We start from the raw sequence: 17,232 nt of genomic DNA on the forward strand, positions 1-17,232 counted from the left end.
GGGCAGTCAGAGATGCAGGGGACGGACTTTTATCCTTCCCTGGTGCCAAGGAGCCCACCTCTCTCTATGGGATGTCAGGGGAGGTGACATGTAACAGCAGTGAGGCACCCCTGCCCCTCCCAGCCAGTGGTACTAGTGGAGGCTCAGTGGGATACTTGGATTTCTATCCCCACCTGGCAATAATGAGGTGATATCACCTGTCTCCCACTGCCCAGTGTCAGAGGAGGCCTGCTACAATAGAAGATTTAAAGAAGATCCACAGTGTCATTATATCCTACCCCAAATGTCTAGGACAAAATAAAAAAATCACTCATTACACCAAGAACTAGGGAAATCTCAAGTTGAACGACAAAAGACAATTAATAGACAGCAACATTGCTGGGGCAAGGGATAGAGTTTGGGATGGTCATGTACACACTGCTATGGATAATCAAACGGGACTTAGTGTATACCACAGGGAACTCTGCTCAGTGTTATGTGGCAGCCTGGATGGGAGGGGAGTTTGGGGGAGAATGGATACGCATATATGTATGACTAAGTCCCTTTGCTGTTCATCTGAAACTATCACAACATTGTTAATTGGCTATACCCCAATACAAAATAAAAGGCTGCACAGCAAGGGGGAATCAAGATTACAGTCAGAATGAAGGCTGCGGCTATTTGGCTGGGCCCAGTGTAGTCAGTCATGTCCAACTCTTTAGGACTCCACGGACTACACAGTCCATGGAATTCTCCAGGCCAGAATACTGGAATGGGTAGCTGTTCCCTTCTCCAGGGGATCTTTCCAAACCTGTGATTGATTCCAGGTCTCCGGCATTTTGGGTGGATTCTTTACCAGCTGAGCCACCAGGGAAGCCCAAGAATACTGGAGTGGGTTGCCTATCCCTTCTCCAGTGGATCTTCCCAACCTAGGAGTCGAACCAGGGTCTCCTGCATTGCAGGCAGATTCTTTACCAGCTGAGCTACCAGGGAGGCTAGTAAAGTAATGCTCAAAATTCTCCAAGCCAGGCTTCACCAATATGTGAACCGTGAACTTCCAGATGTTCAAGATGGTTTTAGAAAAGGCAGAGGAACCAGAGATCAAATTGCCAACATCCGATGGATCATCAAAAAAGCAAGAGAGTTCAAGAAAAATATATATTTCTGCTTTATTGACTATGCCAAAGCCTTTGACTGTATGGATCACAAAAAACTCTGGAAAATTCTGAAGGAGATGGGAATACCAGACCACCTGACCTGCCTCTTGAGAAACCTGTATGCAGGTCAGGAAGCAACAGTTAGAAATGGACATGGAACAACAGATTGGTTCTAAACAGGAAAAGGAGTACGTCAAGGCTGTATATTGTCACCCTGCTTATTAACTTATATGCAGAGTACATCATGACAAACACTGGGCTGGAAGAAGCACAAGCTGGAATCAAGATTGCCAGGAGAAATATCAATAACCTCAGATATGCAGATGACACCACCCTTATGGCAGAAAGTGAAGAAGAACTAAAGAGCCTCTTGATGAAAGTGAAAGAGGAGAGTGAAAAGGTTGGCTTAAAGTTCAACATTCTGAAAACTAAGATCATGGCATCCGGTCCCATCATTTCATGGCAAATAGGTGGGGAAACAGTGGAAACAGTGGCTGACTTTATTTTGGGGGGCTCCAAAATCACTGCAGATGGTGACTGAAGCCATGAAATTAAAAGACACTTACTCCTTGGAAGAAAACTTACTCCTTGGAAGGAAAGTTATGACCAACCTAGATAGCATATTAAAAAGCAGAGACATTACTTTGTCAACAAAGGTATGTCTAGTCAAGGCTATGGTTTTTCCAATAGTCATGTATGGATGTGAGAGTTGGACTATAAAGAAAGCTGAGTGCTGAAGATTTGATGCTTTTGAACTGTGGTGTTGGAGAAGGCTCTTGAGTGTCCCTTGGACTGCAAGGAGATCCAACCAGTCCATCCTAAGGGAGATCAGTCCTGGGTGTTCATTGGAAAGACTGATATTGAAGCTGAAACTCCAATACTTTGGCCACCTGATGCAAAGGGCTGACTCTTTTGAAAAGACCCTGATGCTGGGAAAGATTGAGGGCAGGAGGAGAAAGGGACGACAGAGGATGAGATGGTTGGATGGCATCACCGACTCAATGGACATGAGTTTGGGTAAACTCCGGAACTTGGTGATGGATAGGGAGGCCTGGTGTGCTGCAGTTCATGGGGTCTCAAAGAGTCAGACATGACTGAACAACTGAACTGAATTGAATGTAGTCAGAAAAATCCTTAAACGTGTGACAGGGAGGTAGAAACACAGCATCAGGAAGAAGGATGCGAGGACAGATTCAGCTCTGAGAGATGCTGTGTTCCTGGCTTTGAAGGAGGAGGAATGTGGGAGGCCTCTAGAAGGTGCAAAAGGCAAGGAAATAGATTCTCTCCTGGAGAGTCTAAAAAGGAATACAGCCCTGCTGTGACCTTGATCTTGCCTCAGAGAGACTGTGTCAGACTTCTCAACTACAGAACTAGAAGGTGGTAAATCTGTGGGTCTTTTTTCTTTTTGGGCTGTACTGCACAGCATGTGGGACCCATCCAGGGATCATATCTGTGGCCCCTGCATTGGAAGCACAGAGCCTTAACTGCTGAGCTGCCAGGGAAGTCCCTTGTACTGTTTTTTTTTATTTTATTTTATTTTTTTTTCCTTGTATTGTTTTAAACCACTAAATTTGTGGTCATTTTCTGCAGCAACAATAGAAACCTACAAATGCCTTTGGTAAAAGGCAAATGCCTTTTATACAAATGCCTTTGATAAAGGTCTCAGTAAAGAAATATCAGATATAAAGAACCAAACAGAAACTTTAGGACCGAAAACTATAATAACTAAAATTAAAAACTCATTGGGTGGGCTCAACAGCTGAATAGAGACAACAGAGGAAAGAACCAGTGAACTTGAAGACGGAACAATATAAACAGCCCACTCTGAACAACAGAGAGAGAAAAAACAAAACAGAATGAACAGCGCCTTGGAGACCTCTGGGCTCTACAGCTGCTGCTGCTATACAGATATCCCCTTAAAACGAACAGAGCCTCCGGGACTAAGAGGAACAGTAACAGAAGATCTAGCACCCGTGGGGTCGGAATTATACAAGAAAGGAGAAAGAGAAGGGCTGAAAAAAGTACTCAAAGCAATAATGGCTGATAATTTACCAAATTTGGCCAAAGACATAAACCTACAGATCCAAGAAACTGAGCAAAACCCTAATAGGATAAACCCAAAGAAATCTCCACTAAGACATACCATAGTCACACTCCTACAAACAAAAGAAAAAAAGTGAGCAAAAAAGACCTTGAAAGTAGAGAGACAAACCACTCCTCATCTACCAAGAAGCAATAATTCAAGTGCCAGCAGAATTCTCATCAGAAGCTATGGAAGCCAAAAGGAAGCAGCCTATTTATTTTCAAGGGATGAAAGAAAAGATCTGTCAACCTGGAATTCTATATTCAGAGAAATCATCCTTCAGGAGTAAAGGGGAAATCGAGACATTTTCAGATGAAGGAAGGCTAAGAGGATTTATGCTGGCTGACCTACTTTAGAAAGTGGCTAAAGGAAGTTCCTGAAACAGAAGGAAGTGAAAAAAGAAGGAATCTTAGAAGATCAGAAAGGAAGAAAGAATAAGGGATAGAGTAAACATATGGGTAAATACAACAGAATTTCCTTTTCCTCTTGAGTTATTTAAATTAATGGTTGAAAGAAAAATCATAACACTGATGTGACTCTCCATGTCCAAGTCAATTATATTATAGATGAGGGACAGTAAAGGGACTTAAACACACTATCAAAACCAACAGAGCACAAATAAATTTTGAGCATATAAAGTTTCCTTTTCAAATCAAGATGTCTTCCTGTTTTATATAAATGTAATTTTATATATGGTTTAGGAAAAAAATGGACAATTCAAAAACAGGTGAAATAATTTTGTTTCACTCAAGAAGTGAAATAATGTAAAACACAATTTTCATTAACACTAAAAGAAAAGAGCAAAAAGAAAACACTAGAGGACTTCCCTGGTGGTCCAGTGGCTGACTCCAAGCTCCCAATGCAGGGGGCCTGGCTTGGAACCCTGGTCAGGGAACAAGATTCCATATACCACAGCTCAAAGTTCCTGTGTGTTACACGGAAGACTGAAGATTCCACGTGCTGCAACTAAGAATCTGAGCGACTAAATTAATTAATTAATTAAAAAAAAAAACCACTGGATTCTAAATCATATCACTCCCATGCTTTCCATTCCACTAAGAGTACACGTTTTACACTGGCCTGCAAGGCCCCGAGTGAACAATTCTTGTCCACTTCTGCCACTGTTTTTTCTCAAAAAAGAGTTACACACATTTCACTTCAGGGCCTTTGCATTAGCTGTCCCCTCTTCCTGGAATGCTTTGCCCCAGATATCCCGTCTCATGGTGCTGGCGTAACAGGAAGAGGACTATCTGGGTTCTCATGCTAGTCTTGGAATAAGGAGTCAGGGAGATGAACCATTTCTCTCTCTTACCCTGAAAGCCCAGATCTTCCCAGTGGTCTCCGTGGAGGGCACAGTCAAACTTGGAGCCAGTCAGCTTCTTATAGATGGTCTGCAGGACTCGGCCATGCATGGGGTCTTGGCTATCCAGGCCACCTGCCCCCAAACACATGCATGCTCTGCTGAATTGGCCCTCAGGGAAGGACTGAGTGCTTCCCAGAGAACGCACAGCCAAGACAGACCCGGCCTGGACGCCCACACCTGGCCCTCCCCACAACATGGTGAATGCAAGAGCCTCGGTTTAGTCTCAGTCACAGGATGGACAAACCGTTCTCTCTGCTTTGCAGCCGTGCACTCACACTGAGCGATGGTCAAGACCAAGTCCCTTTCTTCACGGAGGCCCTGGTGGAGCTTCGGAGGCCCGAAGAGGTAGTGCCGGAGGGCAGCAAGCCCGGTCCTTCGGATGGTGGGCTGGATTCTTTTCTGGGGAGAAAGGTGCAGGAGTGGGCAGAGTGCTGAGTTCACTTGCTTTCATGAACTTACCATGAGGATCAATCAGTACAGGACTGGTCTTGTAGAAACGAATAGTTCCCAACTAACTGGCTGGCCTCTAAGCCAGGGAAACAGGGCAGAAGCTGTGAAGCATCTGCTATTAATAAATCTCCAAGGGACTTCCCTGGCGGTTCAGTGGTTAGAACTTCACCTTCTGTTGCAGGGGGTGTGGGTCCTGGTTGGGGTGTTTGAGCCCTAGTTGGACAGCTAAGATCCCACATGCCTCCAAGCCAAAAAACCGAAACATAAAACAGAAGCAATACTGTAACAAATTCAATAAAGATTAAAAAAAAAAAAATCTCCAGGGACAGGTTCTTCCAGCTCTCAGGTTCTTTGTAACCAGAAAGAGATGTCCCTAAGCCCAGATCTAATCAGCCTGTATTTAGCCTATATCAGTCAGTATTTAGCCTCTGGGCTTTTCCAGAAATGGCTCTGTCACTGACTTCCAAGGAAGCTAGAGGGGACTGGCCATGGGGACTGGCATCTGATAGACAGACAGACACACAGATGCCAGGCCAGGTCTCCCAGCAGGGCTGCTTCCACCCTTTGTTATGTCTGTGTTTGTCTCTCTCTGTAAAAGACATACAGTCTAACAGCCCTCTCAACTTCCAGGATAAGACAGTCGGTGAGAAGGGGAGTCTAGGGCACTTTCTTGGAGCTGGATACCCCTGAGGGGTAGCTGGCACCTTCTGTCCACACCACAGCAGCACTGGCTACACCAGCTCCTGCTGATGCCTTCGTGTTCAGAGCCACTGCTGCAGGGCTTAGGATACTCCGATTTCAGCAGGTTCCGGCCCTCTGGGATCAGTCTGATTCCTATCTTCAGCCTCTCTCTTCGAGCCAGGCTTTGGTTGAACATTTGAATTCACAGTCCTCTAAACTTACCACCCGGAGAAGGCAATGGCACCTGACTCTGGTACTCCTGGCTGGAAAATCCCATGGACGGAGGAGCCTGGTGGGCTGCAGTTCATGGGGTCGCTAAGAGTCGGACATGACTGAGCAACTTCACTTTCACTTTTCACTTTCCTGCATTGGAGAAGGAAATGGCAACCCACTCCAGTGTTCTTGCCTGGGGAATCCCAGGGACTGGGGAGCCTGGTGGGCTGCCGTCTATGGGGTCGCACAGAGTCAGACACGACTGAAGCAACTTAGCAGCAGCAGCAGCAAACTTACCACTAGGCACTCAAGATGTCTGCCAGCTTTTCATTTCCTTAGCACTCTTTTTCCAACCCCACATATTTTTTAAATTCCCAAAGAGCTTCTAGTTCCTCTAGGATATGGAAAATTTTCCTATATTGGCCATGAATCACTCAGCTCTCTGGACAGGCTACCCTGCTTCCTAGCATCTGATTCCAGACCCCCTCCACCCCGTCCCCGCAATCCCTAGGATGGGAGAGTGGGCAGCAGCTCCAAGGACCCCCATAAGACAGGACCATTAGAGCTCCGGGGACACAGTCCCTGAGACCACATGACACCTGGGTCCTCAGCCACCTGTGATTCTGTACCCTGAGATTTCTGAGTTGGGAAAGAGCCCTCGACTGGAAGCTTCCCTCTTGCCTGCCCAGTGCCCTATCCTCTGCTTAGTCACTCAGTTGTGTCCAACTCTTTGCAACTCCATGGACTGTAGTCCGCTAGGCTCCTCTGTCCATGGGGATTCTCCAGGCAAGAATACTAGAGTGGGTTGCCATGCTCTTCTCCAGGGGATCTTCCCGTGGCCTATCCTGATGGGGTAGAAACCTAGCTTGGGGGAAGAAAGCGCTTTGCTCAAGACCCCAGTGCCCCCCTGGTGTCATACCTTGAAGGAGGAGAGGTCCACTGTCTGGAAATGCTGCAGGGCCTCACTGAAGGAGATGAGCTGCCCAGGCTGGTCCATGCTGGCCCGGCTCCCTGTGGCAAAAGGGAAGACACTCCAAGACTTGTGACAGGAGCCACTCTATCAACAAACATGTACCAAGGGCCTTCTGGTTGTCACCTCTAAGCCCAGCACAGGCTTCCAGCTGTCAGTGTCAGACACCTACAGCTACAACCAACCCGGTGTCAGGGGGCTGGTGTTATTCACAGGGCGGACTCCCTTTCAGAGCTGGCTGTGTGGAGGTGGACCAAGCTGAGCCCTGCAGAGTAGAAGCTGATCTGTAGGAGCCCCCAAGTCCACTCATCTGTGAGTGGGGTGCGTCACTGCCTGGAGGAGGTACCCACACAGAAGCTTGCGACAGGTCTGTCTAGGGGCCTTTCCCGGTTTCTACTTCGCCTTCTCATGCCCTGGAGATGAATGATCTCTCCTCCAGCCTTTGCTCCAGGGAATTAACTCGTCAACCAGCAGTTCAGGTGACGGCTGATACAGCCCCTGAAACGTCTCTCCAGGTGCTCAAGTGGGGCTCAGGCTAGATTTAGGTCTCAGTTCTCCCCTCCCACAGCTCCACCTAAACCTCCCAAAGGAACGAGACACAGTTCTGACAGCCCCCAGTGCCTTCCAGCAGACGACTTCAACCTCCATCTCCAGAGATTTCCTTGTACAGTGAACCATCTGCTCAACCTGATACAGGGGTCCTGGCTGCCCAGCTCCATCCTCTGCCCAACCTCATCACCCTGCAGAAGCTGACCCTGACCATGGTCCTCCTCGTCTTCTCTCAGACCCCGTGGCATTCACCTCCCTTTCCTCCAGAGGTTGGAGGGCATCACCTTTGAAGTGGGAAAAGAGGTTTTATTCTATGTCACATATCAAAAATGAGAACACTCAGGAATTCTGTCTCCTAATCCCAAACAGAGCATCAGCCTCGTGGGTAGACCGTGCCTTTAGTGGCAGCAGGCTGTGTGGAAAGGGTGCCATTCCTCTAGTTACCTGTCTCTGGGTGGATGCTCTCCACAGCTTCCCATTCTTCTTGGGCTTGGAGGACTTCTGTACTCACAACTGCAATAGTGAGACAAGGACATCCCCTGAGATCTATGTATGTCTGGATCACTGTTGTAGCCCCTGGCCTTATCTGTCTGTCTAGCCAGACAGCTGCCAAAGTGAGCTTTCAAAAAGGCCAGACCTGATGCCAGCCCGCTGCATGGAACCCTCTAGGGATTCTTCGTAATTCTCACAATGAAACCCCAACCCACCTTCAGCTCCAACCTCTCCTGGCGCAGCTCCATCTCAGCATGCAGCCAACTCCAGCACCACCCTCCCCTGGCACCTTCTTCAGCCTCTGGAATCTGCTTTTAGGAGCAGCACCATGAGAGTTCCCGACACCCTGTTCTTGTCACAGTGTGGTAACTGTCCTGCCCACTGCACTGGGAGCTACAGGAGGGCAGGGTTCTTGGGGTTCAATGGGTGCACCATGAATGTTTTTGTTGCTATTTTTGGCCACACCGGCTGGCATGCAGGATCTTAGTTCCCCAATTACCTGGGATCAAACCTGTGCCCCTTGCAGTGGAAGTATGGAGTCCTAACCACTGGACCACCAGGAAAGTCCTCATAATGAATGTTTGAGGAATGAATGAAAAGCACAATGAAAGGAGGGGGGACAGAAGAAAAAAACAGCTGCAGGACAGGCTCTCTATAATCACTGCACAGCCCTTTACTCCACACCACAGCTGCCACTCTCTGGACCGAATTCTGGTGTCATGGCTGTCACTGGCTTTTCCCCTTTGCTAAAGAGGACACAGGCAAACAGTGGGGAGGATGGGGAGGCTTCTGTTCAAACCAAACTGGTGAGCCTTCCAGCCTGGATAGTGTAAGCAAGTTAGGACAGCTCCCCTCTGCCTTGCAACCAGGGCTGAGGAATTTCTGTGACAGTGAACTGTTTTGGAAGTACACTTGCAAAAGGACTTCCCTAGTGGCTCAGACGGCAAAGAATCCACCTGCAATGCAGGAGACCTGGGTTTGATCCCTGGGTTGGGAAGATCCCCTGAAGAAGGGAATGGCAACCCACTCCAGTATTCTTGCCTGGAGAATCCCATGGATAGAGGAATCTGGTGGGCTACAGTGCATAGGGCATAGAGTCAGACATGACTGAGCGACCAATACACACTTGGAAAATTAAAGAAAAACCTACCCCAAACTCAAAACACTAATGGATAACGAGGCTGAGGAGGCTGCTGGGGAGCAGGAGGGGACCACAGTGAAAGCACCCTGTAGAGACAAATGGCTTGTGAACTTTTTAGCTCACTCACAAGCTGTGCTTCTTCAGGCAAGTTACTCAACCATCTGTAATCTCTCTTGAGATTACTATGAGAACAGAGTCTAGGGGAGCACGTGGCCCAAGGTCGCCTGCTCAGTGCGCCTCAGCTAGCAGGGCCGACACAGTTGTGGACTCCGGTCTAGCAGGATTGTGGATGGTGGTAGCAGATGAGATGGATCTGGACTCTTGCCAGTCCTTGCCCGGGGCAGCAGATGGTACAACAGGGCTTCCAAACTAGGTAGCTTCAACAGAACACAGGATATTTGACCCGGGACCATGAGGAAAATAAAGACTTATGTCCAGCACGCTGGACCCTTGGCAAGTGAGCTACAACGACAAAGGGGTTGAACAAGGAAAGTGGAACGGCAGCCATGGACGCTTATCAGGATGACAAGAGTTCCCCCACCCTTCACCCCTCATCTACATCCAGCCTCACTGAGTTAACCTTCAGATTATCACAATGCAATTAATCTTTTACCTCATGCATCCTTGCCTATAAACAAGTTGGTCAAAGGCCGTGCACCAGGAGTAGGAACCTCATGGGCAAGGGTGTGGGAGTTTACTGTGATAGGAATCCAAGTAAGAGGAAGCACACGGTCTCAAGGGGCAACTTCAATCTGGTGCCCGAACTAGAGACAAACACCCAACCCATGTAAGAGCATATTGCTCCTTTCCTAGTTCTTTTAGGACTCAGGGAGACAACCCCCACCTCTGCACACAATCCTGATGTAAATACTGCTTTCTCCACACGAACAGAAAAGCATGGAGCTTCCAAATCTCCAGGAAGACAAAGCCAGTTCACGTTAGTATGGCTCTTTATCATTTTTCCTTTTGTCAATTACCTCCTTTACTTAAGCCCTTTTCTCTTTATTCACATAGTAAACGGCACTACTGATTTAGTCAGCCTATTAATTTAAATTAGCTGAGTGCTGTCTGAAAAAAAAAATGTAATTGTTCAAACACGTATGTACACATACTCAGTCATATCCAACTTTTTGTGACCTCAGGACTGTAGCCTGCCAGGCTCCTCTGTCCACGAAACCTTCCAGGAAAGAATATTGGAGTGGGTTGCCATTTCCTTCTCCGGGGATCTTTCTGACTCAGGGATCGAACCTCAGTGTCCTGCGTCTCCTGCACTGACAGGCGGACTCTTTACCACTTTACCACCTGGGAAGTCCAGTGTAACTGCTCAATATGATCAAGAATATCTGGCACAGAACTGCCAGTTGTACTGAAACAGAAGACATTTTGGCATTTGAGGCAACATCTCTAATCAATGTTAGGTCTGCCAACACGTGGTAAAGACAAAATTCAATTAAAAGAAACTTTATAGGGACTTCCCTGGCCATCATAGTGATTGAGACTTTGTCTTCCAACACAAAGGGTATGGGTTGGATCCCTGGTTGGGATCGCCCGAAGGCCAAAAAAATCAAAAACATAAAACAGGAGCAATGTTGTAACAAATCTAATATCCATATGGTAGGGCAGGGGAGGGAGATTCAAAAGGAGGGGATATATGTGTACTTGTGACTGATTCATGTTTGTGGCAGAAACCAACACAACACTGTAAAGTAATAATTATCCAATTAAAAATAAAATTTAAAAAATGGTTCTCTTTTAAAAAAAAAAGAAACTTCTGAGACCTTCAAATAATTTTTCTACACTGGAATATTTTTAATAGACTCCCATATTCTTGGAGATTACACATTCAGTTTGCAAGATTTTAAGATAACAAAACACACCAGTGAGTGCTCACTATGATTCTGTGTGCTAAGCACTTTCCATTATCTCGTTTAATCCTTATAAAATTTATATCATACAGGTTCTGATATAACCCTGGTTTTACAGATAAATAAAGCAAGGGTTAGAAAGATTAAGTTCCTCACTCTGGCTCATGGAGCTGGTGGGTGAAAGAGTTAAGACTTAAGCCAGAGACATGTGACTCCAGAAGTGGTCCTTCTGAATTGGTGGAGTGTGCTTCCTTGTGCGTTATATTAGCAGGCAGAGTGAGCTTTAAATAGAGTATAGGAAGCCCCATGTAAAGCAGGTAAAACAAGATTAACTTTTCAAAGCCTTTTCATCTACTCTGTATCATTTCAGTATCACAACATCCTTCAGAGGACAAAGGAAATACTGATACCTCCACTGTAGACACAGAGATAGTATAATTTTTCCAAAAGGCAAGTAAGTCACTAGCAGGACTTTGGGGACCAAGTTAGCATTCAGGTCTCTCAGGACTTCCCTGGCAATCCAGTGGTTAAGACTTCACCTTCCAAAGCAGAGGGTATGTGTGGGTTTTATCCTTGGTCAGGGAGCTAAGATCCCACATGCACTGCAGCCAGAAAACCAAAACATGCGACAGAAGCAATATTGTAACACATTGAATAAGAGACTTTAAAAATGATCCACATGAAAAAAAAAAAAAAAAACCCTTAAAAAAGAAGGAACGAACTCAGGTCTCTTGACTCCTAATCCAGTGTCAGTTCTAGTTTCCCTTGAAGAAGGATAAATCTATAAAATTCTATAGGAAAAGTAGTGAGAGAAATTCAAGGGAAGAAATTCAAGGAAGAAAAGGAAAGACCCACGAGCTCTGCCTTGAGTCCCACCCAGGCTCATCGGGCCCTGAAGGGGACCTTACCACGGGGCTCCCAGGCGTTCGCCTCTGCTGTCAGGGCCTGGAGGACGCTGTGGTTCTTCAACTCTGAGATCTGTAGGGGCAGGTGACCTTCAGTGTGAGGGCGGAGTCCAAGTCCTCCTATCCACACAAATACATACTGCCCACTGTACCAAATATTCTTGAAACTGGAGGCCATTAGAATCTGTCTTCCCAGATGGGTTGGTTAAAGCCAATCTTAATGAGTGCATGCTCAGTCGCTCAGTTGTGTCGACTCTTTGAGATCCCACAGACTGTAGCCTTCCAGGCTCCTCTGTCCATGGAATTTTCCAGGCAAGAATACTGGAGTGGGTTGCTGTTTCCTCCTCCAAGGGATCTTCCCTACCCAGGGATTTAACCCACTCCTGCATTGACAGCTGGGTTCTTTACCACTGAGCCACCTGGGAAGCCCAATCTTAATGAGAGGCACCTGGAAAATACCAACTATGATGGAGAAGTTGGGCAACGTAGGGACAAGTATATGCCCTCCTTGAAGAGTAAATGGATAAAAATCTACTCAACTGAGATAGTGGTGAGCTGTTGACATCCCCACTGCACTTTATATTCTGCTTCATTACAACAATTTTCTGATTAGGCAGATTGTTTTGCATGTCTGTTCCCACTCCTACCCCCAAAGTATGTACTACTGGAGGGCAAGGTCTGTGCCATCCTGTGTCCCGGCACCACATAGCAGCATGTTACACGAACGCCTACTGACAGAAGACACGGGGCTGTGGGCAGTACGTACAGAAATTCCTCTGAAAGCCAGAAGAGCACTGCTGTCCTTGTCACATGGTGGAGAGGACCCAGCAGACACACTTTCAACCTGCAAGGCAAACGAGTCAGTCTCTCAGGCACGTATCAGTCCCCCAGAGATGAAAGCTTGAACAGCACACCCTTTCCCTTAACACACACACAATGGATTAACCCTGGAGAAGTCAACTACAGGTAATACTGTAAGGACAACTCCTGTTTAACCTGGTCTGCAAAAAGCTTAATGTTAATATAATCTCATACAGACTTCTTGGCCACATTCAAAGTCTCAGGGCTCTGAGTAAGTAAAGTTGAGTGAGGCGGTTTCCTCATGTTCTGCTCAGCCAAATCTTTCCCCTGCTGGAGCTTAAAAACTACCCAACAAACCTTTTGCAACTCATATCAAAACACAAGGCTAATTTTCCTGTCTTTGGTGTTTAGTTGCTAAGTTGTGTCTGACTCTTTGCAACTCCATGGACTGTAGCCCACTAGGCTCCTCTGTCCATGGGATTTCCCAGGCAAGAATATTGGAGTGGGTTGCCATTTCCTTCTCCAGGGGATCTTCCCGACCCAGGGATCAAACCCAGGTCTCCCACATTGTAGGCAAATTCTTTACTACTGAGCCACCTGGGAAGCCCTAATGCTTTTAATGTTAAAAAATGAAATAAAATCCTACAAGTCAGTAAGATAAAAAAAAAAAAAGAAACCAGTAGAAAAATGGGCATGGATGTAGATGGTTTGCATAAAAGGAAACACAAACAGTTCTTAAACATGTGAAGAAATGCTCAACCTTACTCATAACAAGAGAAATGTCAACTAAAGTCAACTACAACTACTCTTGAAATAACATTTTTCACTTACCTTGTTATCAAAGATCAGAAAACGTGGTAACACCATGCTGGGTAAAGGACCAAGAGCTGTAGACACTGGAGAGTGAACTGTTACCACCTCTCCGGCTTGATAATATCTGACACGATCATGTATGCTGTGTCTATTTGGGGCCTGCAACCGCATTTGAGGAATTTATCTAATATATATACTCATCCGTGTGCAAAATGACATGCTTACAGTGTTACTCATGGCTTTGTTCGTCTGTTTTTGTTCGTTTGTTTTGGCTGCACTGGGTCTCTGTTGCCATGCCATCTCTAGCTGTGGTTCGAGGACTTCTCGCTGTGGTGGCTTCTCTCGTTGTGGAACACGAGCTCTAGGGCACATGGGCTCTAGTAGCTGTGGCACACGGGCTTAGCTGCCCCCATGGCACGTGGGATCTTCCTGGACCAGGGATCAAACCCACGTCCCCTGCACTGGCGGGCAGATTCTTAACCACTAGACCATGAAGGAAATCCATGGTAGTACTGTTTATAAAAGCAAAAGGCTAGAAAAACTCTGAATGTCCACTGATGGACTTCTTACTTTATTTTACTCTATTTATAACCCCCCCACCCGCTGTTTCACCGAGATGTAATTGACATACATCACTGTGTAAGAGGCAAGGGGCACAGCATGACTGGACTTATATACGTTATGAAATGATGACCAGGATAGGGTTATCGATCATCCATCATCATCTATTGGTACTACATCAACAAACAAACAAAACATTTTTTTCCTTGTGATGAGAACTCTTAGGATTTATTCTCTTAACTTTCATTCTAACATACAGCAGTGCTACCTTTATCATGTTGTACATTATATTCCGAGTACTTATTTATCTTCCAACTGGAAGTTTGCACCTTTTCACTATCTAATCCCCCTTTCCCCATTCCCCTATCTCTGGTAGCCACAAATCTAATCTCTTTTTCTACAAGTTTGTTTTTGAGTTATAATTCACTTACAACACGATGTTAGTTCCTAGCGCACAACACAGTGATTTGATGTTTCTATACATTTCAAAATGATCATCGTGATAAAGCTAGTTGTCACTAGTGAACTAATTTTAAATAAATTAAAGCATATCCACTTAATGAGATCCTATACAGCCATTTTAAAAAAAGAGTAAGATTTGGAACAATCTTCATGATATTACTATATTAAGTGAAAAAGCAAAGGGCAGAGTATACTTTATCATTGGATTTTCTAAAAAAAAAAAAAAAAAAACCCCACATAAATCTATTTGCTTGTCTTTATAGAGACTATTTCCAGAATTATAGTCTTCAAGGAAGTACTAACTTTGCCTCAGCAGGAAAACAGGGTGGCTGGGGAACAAGAGTGGAAGATATTCACTATATGTACATCCTCATACTTTTGGATTTTGAACCATGTGCAGTATTACTTTCTCTAAGGCACATAAAAGAAAAATAATAATAATTATGGGAAAATAACTAACAAAGGTATCATTGTTATATCAAGGCCCTGGAATCCCAGACTGTCCTGTTACTCTAATCCCGCGTACTTATTTTTGCCAACTAACACTCCTTAGACACAACTTTGATTTTTTGACTTCTTTTTGCCTTCATTTTTGCCAGAAGGATGAACCCATAAACACACCACAGCAGAGCTACTCCTCCACAACTGGCCTCCTGATGTCTAAGCACCATTATTTCCCACTTAGCTAAAGTGAACACACTGCTGCAATTCCTCTCACCTCCAGCCCTTGGGTCATGTGGTCTCGCCCCCACCTCCACCTTCTCAGTGTTTTCTGGGCCCTTCAAGATCAGTTCCATCTCCTCAGGGTGGCTGAGCTACAGTGGTTTCCTGCAGTTACGAGGGTTTCCTCAGATCTCTAAGTCCCATAGCCTCTGTATGTGGCACAAGGTCCTCTGCAAAAGACCTGTCTCCCCAGTCAGACTCTTCTTGTATACTTGTTTTATATTTCTCAGACCATCTGCACAGGACTAGGCTCAAAATGGGCTTCTCTGGTGGCTCAGACAGTACAGAATCCGCCTGCAATGCAGGTGACCAGGATTTAATCCCTTGGTCAGAAAGATCCCCTGGAGACGGGGATGGCTACCTACTCCAGTATTCTTGCCTGGGAAATTCCATGGACAGAGGAGCCTGGCGGACTACAGTCCATGGGGTCACAAAGAGACACACTCGAAGGCTCAAGATACATTCTCAGTGATATCTGGTGATTCACCGTGCTGCACAACTCCCTGTAGGAGTCTGTGTGCTCAGGACTCATCGCATCGTTCTCTCCCCTCTAGTATCCAAAGATAAATGTTCTCTGGAAGAACAGTTCATCTGTCTCAGGACAGTGAAGAAAACCTCCCTGGACTCCCAAAGCACAGGCTTTGTCCCCATTCTGGCCACTGCACCCCAAAGGCTGCATTTAAGACCATTTCTGGGAAGGTAGGGAGAAACATGGGGAATACAGGGTAAGCTGCCAGGCTCACACATATCCACATGGAACTAGGGATCCTGAGGATAAACAGGTCAAAATGGGTATTTGAGAGAGAAAGGGCCAGTAAACAACCCAAACTGATTGAAATATATATTTCCTGGGAGATTCCAATTGAAACTTTTCTCCCACCCAAGCAAATCCAAACCCAAATCCTATAACCTACTTAGAAAGCAAACCATTGGGAAAGGCAATTGATCCAGAAGTAACTAAGAGCTTCTTCTAAAAGAATAAGAGAACTGTAAAGAGAATTTTTCCTACACATTTCTAAAGGTCCACACCCTCTTGATATATGCTCTCTCTTATTAACAATACATCCCATACCAACACCTTCTTTCCCAAATGGATATGCTTGCTTACCTGTCCATCTCTTAATTCTTTCTCATGGAAAGAGTGAGAGTTTTCATTCATGACTCAAACTCATTTGTTCAAGTGACTTTTGTCCTTGGGCTCAGAAAGGAGTTTAACAAGGTCTGAGATTAGAAGCTATGGGGAGAGCCTGGGATTTGACTGTTCTACCGTTGCCCTCCTTCTTGGCAGTCATTCAGACTGAGAACGAGAAAACAGTCCCTGTGTGCCATCACCAGGGTGGAGGCTTCTGTGAGTCCTGACAGAAGTCCTTGAGGACACACTCTGGAGTCTCAGCCCTGAAAAAAAAAAAAAGATTAAAGAAGAAAACTAGTTTCATCATTCAGTTATGCCTCTGACTTGAAAAATCTTCAAACAGGTACCTCCCTGGTGGTCCAGTGGTTGGGACTCTGCTCTTCAAATGCAGAAGGCACTGGTTTGATCCCTGGTTAGGGATCCCACATGCCACGATCTATGGCCAAATAAATAAATAAAAATAAAATGATTATGGGATTTTAAATCATTAAAAAAAAAAATCTTCAAGCAGCTGTAAACATATTCCAAATAAACATGCTGCCTTAGTGAATGCCTGCCTCTTACTATCCATGTAACAGGACAGAAAGAAGGGGTCCCTGCAGGAGTTTAAGGGCTGGCTTCTCAGTGTCCAGGAGGCAGCACCACTGTAAGTGATAGGGATCTGTTTTTCTATTTGCTTTTTAAATTAATTCTTAATTGGTGGATAACTGCTTTACAGGGATCTGTTTTTGACAATGAAGTTACTGAGATCTGGGAAATTATCTAAAAGTGAAAGTGTTAGTCGCTTAGTCTTGTCCATCCCTTTGTGATCCCACGGGCTGTAGCTTGTAGGTTCCTCTGTCCATGGAATTCTCCAGGCAAGAATACTGAAGTGGGCAGCCCTTCCCTCCTC

At 45.6% G+C, this 17,232-nt stretch overlaps 1 protein-coding gene across 10 annotated transcripts in view; it reads right to left on the reverse strand.

Annotated features, from left to right (window-relative positions):
• The window catches only part of ELMOD3 (ELMO domain containing 3), a 33,460-nt gene that overhangs the window by 13,509 nt on the left and 2,719 nt on the right, over nt 1–17,232 (reverse strand). For 4 of the 10 annotated variants that reach the window (XR_003037060.2, XM_024998865.2, XM_024998863.2 and 1 more), the window contains exons 3-10: nt 16,317–16,603; nt 13,481–13,621; nt 12,615–12,692; nt 11,852–11,921; nt 7,890–7,958; nt 6,846–6,937; nt 4,858–4,981; nt 4,532–4,654 (exon numbers count right to left, since the gene is read on the reverse strand). Coding sequence is in view for 9 of the 10 variants with exons in the window: in XM_024998865.2 (XP_024854633.1) it covers nt 4,532–4,654; nt 4,858–4,981; nt 6,846–6,937; nt 7,890–7,958; nt 11,852–11,921; nt 12,615–12,692; nt 13,481–13,621; nt 16,317–16,367 (748 nt within the window). In the remaining variant the exon portion in view is untranslated. 10 annotated transcript variants of the gene reach the window in all.

The sequence above is a fragment of the Bos taurus genome, chromosome 11 (genome assembly GCF_002263795.3).
Source record: "Bos taurus isolate L1 Dominette 01449 registration number 42190680 breed Hereford chromosome 11, ARS-UCD2.0, whole genome shotgun sequence".
Classification (NCBI taxonomy): Eukaryota; Metazoa; Chordata; class Mammalia; order Artiodactyla; family Bovidae; genus Bos; species Bos taurus.